The sequence below is a fragment of the Adiantum capillus-veneris genome, chromosome 8, assembly GCF_014529385.1.
Source record: "Adiantum capillus-veneris isolate H3 chromosome 8, ASM1452938v2, whole genome shotgun sequence".
Lineage (NCBI taxonomy): Eukaryota > Viridiplantae > Streptophyta > Polypodiopsida > Polypodiales > Pteridaceae > Adiantum > Adiantum capillus-veneris.
In genome coordinates, this window is record NC_140938.1 from 22,643,222 (window position 1) to 22,651,543 (window position 8,322).

At 43.9% G+C, this 8,322-nt stretch overlaps 1 protein-coding gene across 1 annotated transcript; it reads left to right on the forward strand.

Moving 5' to 3' along the window:
* The first annotated feature begins 393 nt into the window (after nt 1-393).
* On the forward strand, nt 394-8,089 carry LOC147451798 (thyroid adenoma-associated-like protein). Its single transcript, XM_086517666.1, has 4 exons — nt 394-4,281; nt 4,377-4,609; nt 4,694-5,236; nt 5,329-8,089. Exons 1-4 carry the CDS (start codon nt 484-486, stop codon nt 7,784-7,786), a joined length of 7,032 nt encoding a protein of 2,343 aa, XP_086373792.1. The 5' UTR covers nt 394-483; the 3' UTR covers nt 7,787-8,089.
* Nucleotides 8,090-8,322: the final 233 nt, after the last annotated feature.

An 8,322-nucleotide genomic window follows, 5' to 3' on the forward strand; every position in this document is an offset into this window, starting at 1 on the left:
ATAGCCATAGGGATGGTGATCAAAGGACTCACAGAGAGCATTATGTTCGTAGGGATAGATACAATGGTTATGCTAGAGCATGACGATCGTAGCCACAAGGATGGTGATCAAAGGACTCACAGAGAGCATGATGTTTGTAGGGATAGATACAATGGTCATGCTAGCAATGACGATGCTGATGAACATAGAGATCGGGATTGAGATGATAACCCATGTTGGAAGTTACAACGATGAAAAACACAGAAACCAGGGCACAAGGAATGACTATTTTAGAAATCCTAGCTCATGAAAAGAGCATCAACCATAGGAACTTGACCTGCTCATTGTTTACCGAGGTAGGGTTTGTTCTCATGGAATCTGTACTTGTGATGCATGACAACCTTCTGGGTACGGTTTGAGGACTGTTTAAACGGCGCATAAATTTTCCATTACTTTGCTCAATTTCAATTTGATCCTAGTGTACATTTGCAAATTTAACTTGACATGGCGTCGTCGTCGTCGAAGTGGCGAGCGCTCCAGCGACGCCACAAGTGGAGCTACGATGCAGTCCGGCTCTCGCCATCACGCCTGCAAGCCCTTATCAATCTGGAAGAGAAGTTTCGTCGAACCGCTCCCTTGTTCAGCGATTTCCTGTCCGTGGTCCTGGATTTGTTGCAGCTCACGTCAACACATGCTCAAGTGTCCGCTCTAAAGAAGGCCATTTCTTCTTTCCAAGCCCTTCTCTCTAACCACAAGACCTACATAGGAACTTCGGCGAGGCTTGCACACGTGCATGGTCATGATGCCGCTGATGTTGATCATTGTGGGGATGCTGATGGGCACAGTCGTGAAGTGCTCTCCATTGCTCATGGGGGAAATGAACACCTCATTGCCTATGCGTGCAGTGATGACAAATATCCCACCGTTTTTGCAGATGCTGATGTGGGTGATTATGCGGTCATCAACTTGTCTTTTCAGCTTCTTGTGGAGCTGCTTTTCATGGAAAATTCTGTGCCTCTTCACCGCAGTATCCTCTCCTGCCTTGCCAGTCTCCCCCCTCAGTGGAAGGAGTTCATTGAGAAGGCCCTTGCTCATGGCCTCCAAGAATATGGCATTTTGGGCCCCAAAACCCGATGTTTTGCCCTTGCTGCTGTTGCAACTTCACTTCTAAATCTTCCCAAGCCTGGGCTGCTTAAGGGTATTATCGAGCCATTTGCTGCTACCATTACAAATGCTTTAAGCTATGATGTGCAGTCCTTGCTGTGGCAGGCTCGGGAAGGAGGGAGACCAACACCAACAGCCATGGAAGATTGCCAAGGGGCTCTGTCATCTTTGTATTATATGCTTGTATATTACCCACATAAACTGTTCACTGCATGCTCAAGGCCCACTCTTACAAGACTCAATCACATCAAAAGGTCAGCAGAGGAGACCTGTAGTGCGACATTGGATATTGGAGATTTGAGTGCTGACGGAATGTCAGTAAGCATATACAATGCGGTTTTGGATGTTATTCTAGATGTTCTACAAACAGGCTATCTCTCAAGGGATTGCTGTATTGCTGCAGGAGTGGGCCTTTGTGCAGCAATGCAAATTGAGGCCAGTCATTTAGATGTCGCTAGCATGCTTGCAAGCTCCTTGTTTGCTGCAGATTGGGAGCATTCAGCCATCTTGACAGAGGAAAGGGGGGCCATCCATGGTCTAAAATTGGAAACTCGAATCGAAGCTGCTATAAGTCAGATTCGTGGAACGACTTTAGCTGCTGAAGTTGCCAAGTTCACGGAATTTGGCAGACTTTGTGTGTTCCGAGGTCTTTTGACGGCAATAAGTCGACCTGCTCTGAACCTGAAATTTTTATATGCAGTCAATGATAATGTATCGACAATGGAGGCAGTTAATATGAAGCAAGAAGGCAAATTTTCTACATGGAGTGTCCTGTACAATGGAACCTTACCTGCACTCTCTGGTCTTTGTGAGAGCTTTGTGGACAGCCATTTCAAGTTCCATGCTGTGACAGCACTACAGATATGCCTCCAGCAGATCAAGACATCTATCAGCCTGGGTGTAACTTTATCAGCCTATGAAGTTTTAGAAAGCATGGCATGTGATTATGGCATTCATGTTCTACCGTACAGTCCACTGTCAAATGCAACGGTGCAACGTATCCTGCAGATTGTATGGAATAACTGGGAGGACCCCCTCAATCAAACGGTGAAGCAGATTCAAGTTGTTTTTGACTTGCTGATTGACATACGTTGTCTACTTTTAAATGGACCAGCTGGAAGCTTGTCTGATTCTGGTGAAGCAGAAGAAGTGAAGCATGCAAATAATAGCAGCATTGTCAAGGATTTCTTGAATAGTATACTTAGAGAACTTTTGACAGCTGGTGGGCACCGCAAGGGCAGGTACGTGCCCCTTGCTTCCTTGTCAGTGCGATTGGGTGCCCTGAATTTACTAAACCTCAGCCCAAATTTGCTCTTCGAGTCCATAAATGCTATGGTTGATGATGATGTGTGCTGCTCAGTGGGTACTTTTTTGAAAACCTTTCTTGAAAGGCTACGTGAGGACTGCTGGAGCTCAGAAGGCGGGGTTATGGAAGGAATGGCTGCATTCCGGCGTCACAGCTTACCTCCTATCATAGCAGGCATGGTTTCTGGAAATAGCAAGTTACGTGTCAACATTAATATTTATGCTCTTCCAATTGTGTTGCAGATTGATAGCGATGCAATTTTTCCCATGCTTGCATTTGTGCTAGATGGCATTTTACCAAATGGTGGAGAAGAGAAGGTTAGCTGGCACGAACTGAGAGGTGCCTTTGGGTTGCCTGAGCTTTTGAACACAAATCAAAGGGTAGCTTTAATGATTGGTCTGTTGAAAACAGCCCGCACGGAGGCACTCATTGAGGGTGACTTGTGTTATCCAGAAGATTATGCAAGCAGTGATTTAAAGTTCAAGTTTAGCAGTATTGGGATGGCTTTTGTGTCAATAAAAAGAGTTGTGTTCAGGATTCCTTTGGCACTTTTGGAAATTGCAGTCACTCACAGTGAGGATTCTCTGCGCATAGATGCAGCAGAAGCTCTGTGTTTGAATCCAAAGACAGCATCAATGCCATCCTACTTGGAGCTTGCACTTTTAAAGGTTTCAATCCCTTTAAACATGCGCTGCTCTTCAACTTCTTTTCGCATGAAATGGACGAGTCTTTTCAGAAAATTTTTCCTTCGTACACGGGTTTCTGTTGAAAGACAGCTCAAAGCTGATGCTTCCAAAGGTGAAGCAGAACAGGCTGAGGGATTCAAATCTCTTCTTGAGGATAGTAAACCTACTTGTATCATGCCGGTAAGTGTGCAGCAAATGCAAAGCTTTATGGGATGGTTTTGTAATATGCTTCTTTTCTCCATTTATCCGTCTGCCCCATATGAAAGAAAGAGCATGTCTATGGAGCTCATTGCAGCTATGCTTGAGAGCTGGAGCCTCACAAATGTCAGCTTGCATTCTGTAGGTACTCATAGCTTTTTATCAAGTGATGCCACAACAGTTTTGTTGGGATCAATTGTTGACAGTTGGGACAAATTGAGAGAAGGAGCTTTCAAAATCTTGTCATCTTATCCAACCCCTCTTCCTGGATACAAATCAACCATTGAAGTAGAAAAAGTTGTGAGTTGGGCAATGAGTTTGGTCAACAGTCCAAGGGTGCGAGAAAGTGATGCAGGAGCGCTGGCTCTGCGATTGGTCTTCCAGAAGTATGTGGTGCAGCTTGGCTGGACGATCAAGTTGCATCCTCAGCCTGTAGCAACATGCCCGAAGCTCCTGAAGAATGAGGACAGAGCTGTGAATGAGGGCATTGCCATCGCTGAATTTTTGAATTCTCTTAATGACTGGCTGGAATCCGGAATAGAGGAGGGGGAAAAGAACCTTGTAAAGGCATGCCGGCATATTTTTGTCCATGGTGCCTTACTCTCATACAGATATACAATAGAGGAGCTTGATTGGAAGTCCACTTCTATGATTGCTGCAGCTTCTGAGTTGCGCATTGCATTAGACCGATTACTTAACCTGCTTACAAGGGTGACAGCAATAGCTCTGTGGGTGGTTTCTGCAGATGCCTTTGACATGTCACAAGGCCTGAATGTTTCTTCAAAACCATCGAATATCGATTTGCAAGGTTTGTTGGAAGATGATGAGAAGTTGGCTATCAATGATTGGGACGAACTAGCTTCTGAACACACTGGTGATGAGGAGTTTGGATTTCTAGCTCCTTCTGAACAGGCAATCATGGTTGGTTGTTGGCTTGCTATGAAAGAGGTAAGGGAATTTAAGTTTTCTCTCTTGTTCAATTGTCTTCCAAAAAATTTCAAGGTGTAATTTTAGGCCTCAATTTCACGTAAACAATATTGCAGGTAAGCCTTCTTTTGGGAACAGTCACTAGAAAAGTTCCTTTGCCAGGGTATGATACTGCAGATGTGGATGAACATGGAAAATCTTTTAGTATGCTAGATTTAAATCAGCTGGAGTTGATTGGTGGCCATTTTTTGCAAGTTCTACTATCTATGAAGCATAATGGAGCCATTGACAAGACTAGGGCTGGGTTTGTTGCCCTTTGTAATCGACTTCTATGCTCAAGTGATTCAAGGTAGTGCTGTTTATATGATGCCTTGCCTACTTAAGTGCTGGACTCTTTGGGCTTTTGTTAATCCCTTGCATATTCGTGTTTTAGGCTCAACAAAATGCCGGAGCTATGGCTACATCAACTGATGGACCATACAGCTGCAAAGGGCCAGATTGTGGACGATCTCTTGCGGAGGAGCGCAGGAATACCTGCGGCATTTTTGGCCCTTTTTCTATCAGAACCGGAGGGCACTCCTAAGAGGCTGCTTATTATTGCAATGAGGTGGCTTATTGACCTGGTTAAGGCTTTTTTAGAGGGTTCACATTTAGATAACATTGCAGCTGTTGAAAAGGGTCCTGCTGCATCCTCATTTTTGCTTAAGGCACGTGATGAGGGTGTTGTTCCAACCGTGCATGCATTTAATGTGATGAGAGTGACTTTCAATGACACAAATCTGTCCACCGATTGTTCTGGTTTTTGTGCGGAGGGTTTGAGTGTTGCAATTCAAGCCTTCTCTTCTTGTCATTGGGAGGTACGCAATGCTGCCGTTTTGGCATTTACAGCTTTGCTACGGCGCATGGTTGGCTTCCTCAACAATCAAACTCACGAGTCAGCTAGAAGAGCAATGACAGGTTTTGAGTTCTTCCACAGGTGCACAGCATTAAAATGTTCTTGAGCTGTTCAAGTTCTTGACTTGTTTGGTGCTATGGTCAATCAACTAAATACTCTTGTCATGCTGTCAGGTACCCATCACTACATTTCTTTTTACTAAAGGAGCTGCAAAATGCCACCTTACAGCTTGAGGATGAAAATGAGCATACAGCAGTGGGATCTGGTAATCTCTCTAGGACGTTGCACCCAAGCTTGGCCCCAGTCCTGATAATTCTTTCACGCCTCAAGCCATCTATAATCAATACCGATAAAGATGACTGGCTTAGTCCCTCGGCTTTTACCTCTTACATTTCAAAATGTGCAACTCAGTCCAATCTGAAGGTTCGCATTCTTGCATCTCGAGCTTTGGCGCCACTTGTAGTATCTGATCAATTGCCCTCTGTACTGCATGAGCTCGTGAAGTGCTTGCCTATAAATGAGGCTTCTTTGCTGGTTGAAGCCTCTGAGGGTGGACAGAATCGCTCTTCAAGCAGGCTGCTTCCTTTTAATACCATTCATGGTGTGCTGTTACAGATTCATTCTTTGTTGATGTATAACTGTGCGACTTTGCCCTCAAACTCTAACTTGAGGAAAGAGATCATTTCTCTACTGCTACCAATTCTGAAAAGCGTCGACAAGCATTCAATTTTTAAATGTCCTATGGTAGGGGCTGCATTTTTGCAAGTTCTTGAGAGTTTGTCAAGAGTCGACAATATGTGCAGAACACGAGCTATCCCCAATCCTTCACAAGATCACTTTGTTGAATCAAGTGCACTAGTTGTGGATGGTCTGTTTGATAATTCCTGTCACAAGGTGGCATGGGATCCTACAAATGTAATTATGAAAGCTAAGGCCTGCAAGTCTTACTTTGAAGGAATTCTTACGAATTGGCATTTATCTGCTTCATGTGAGGAGCTCATTCCTCTTCAGGCCAATTCTCCTCAGCCTTGGATGGCCAGTGAGATTTTAGCAAGACTGAAGGATTGTCTGTACAGTATCATGTATGAAATTCGTCTTGCAGTCCTGAAAGTGTTGAAGGGTTTTTTTGACCTGCTGGAGCTCAAGCTCAGCATGCCGGACTCGGTTAAGGTTGGATTGCAGAGATTAAACTGGGCAGCCAATTTTATACATCCACTGCTCGTAGAACGGTTGAAGACTGAAATGCATCCTCGTTGTCTCCGATACATGCTTTTGAATCACTTCACCTATTCAATGCTTCAGCTTAAGATTCAGAGAGGATTGGTGGACTTTATAACATCTTCCAATATGGGAGATAATCCCAGCGGCTTTTGGAGTCGTTTGAGTGAGACTAAAGATGACGAGATGTGGAGGCTGTTTGTTCAGGTTTACAACAATAGTAAGCACGGAAAAACAAGAGAGATAGCTATTTGCTGTCTTGGTCTTTGCATTCAACAGATAACACAGCGTATGCAAAAACCTTCCACCTTACAGGAGACCTTTAGCTGCTTGTTTTGCCAAGAGTCCTCCACCAGTTGCAGTCTTGTGGTTGAGTCTATGCAGTCCTGGCTAGGAATTATCTGGAGGCATGGCATGGCAAGTGAGCCTGTCATGTTGCGACGGGCCACTGCTGATGCTATCATCGCGTCTGGCATTCTGGAGCAGGTCAGGTGGGTTGGAGACTATTATGCTGACAGGGGCTCAAACTGCTCTATTTGTCCACTTGAGGAGGAGCACTTTCAGCATAGTAATCTTTGCGGTGGACAAGAAAAGCTAGCACAAGGGATACTGGATGTATGGTATATTTGTATGAAGCTTTTAGAAGACGAGGATTTGGTATTACGAGAAAAACTGGCAGTGGCAGTCCTACACATTGTCTCCCCCATTTCCGACACACGACTGAGTCATAATTTCGTACCAGCTCAAGTGGAAAGAGTCATTCACTTGAGCTCCAAGTTTTTGAGTTTGCATCTGAGTCACACAGTGGAATATGTTGAGTGTCTTGCCACTTGGATTTGGAGAGGACTTACTGACATGAATTTTATTGAGGATGATTGTAATCTGGTGCGCAGACTTTTTGATAAAGAAGCTGATAATCATCATGAAGAGGGGCTTTTTTTTATGCAGTTGTGCTTTTGGCACATCCATGAAGCTATGAGCAGTAGTAACAGAGCTAGCCATTCGTCGTCCAGCAGTCTTTCGAAGGTTTTGGAGTTGTGGAGACAAAGGTTTCTAGAGCACCTCAGGTCATTTATTGGGAAGTTTTTAAGCTTGGAGAGTAAGCTGCAGTGGCTTGGGGGTATTACAAACCATCCAGATGTTTTCAAGGCTTTGTATCCACTTTTGCTCGGTCTCATGGTATTCTCAGGGCCAGTAGACAGGACTGCTGAGGGTTGTTCTAAGCTGGTTATCGAAGAGAGAGTGACAGAGATTGTTCAAGTTTTTGAGATGCTGAAAACTTTTGTTACTAACCCGTTGATTTTGAATTTATTAATGATATTAATGAGACAGCATGGTATACAAGAGTCTCTTGTCCTGGGAGTGCAGGAAAACTTACTATCAGAAAGCTTTGATCCATTTTTTCTTCTGTAGCGACCACCCTTCATCAAGCCTCGTGTGTTTAATTGCACGGGCCGCAACAGTAAGCATATGATCCTAATTTATGTGTCCCATTCAAGGGGTATGAGTCATAGACTCATAGTTAAGTACACTGAATCTATGGGTGCTTTTTTTTTGGCCACCCAACTTCACGTGGAAGGCAACTAGAGGGCATCATATTGGAGTTCAAATCAGTTTTCTCGAAATTTGTATGGCTTGGCTATTGTAACCTTTTTATTCCTAAGTTCTTTTTTAAGCTTGGTTTCGTATATTATTTTGATTAAATTGTGTCAGTGTATTGTTGATTTTCTCCCTTGAGCAGAAATAATGGAGGTTGCTGTGGTAGACCCTCTTTACCAAAAAACTTAACCAGGCTGCTTTGCCGATTTTAATAACTTCAAATCCTGTGTATGAAAGTCTAATCGTTACAACATATGCACGGTTAGTACTCTAGCTTGTTTTAATGCATATGGGTTATGTGGGAGAGCTCTGAAGGATCAAGGGGTCTCCAGCAAACATTTGAAGTAGCA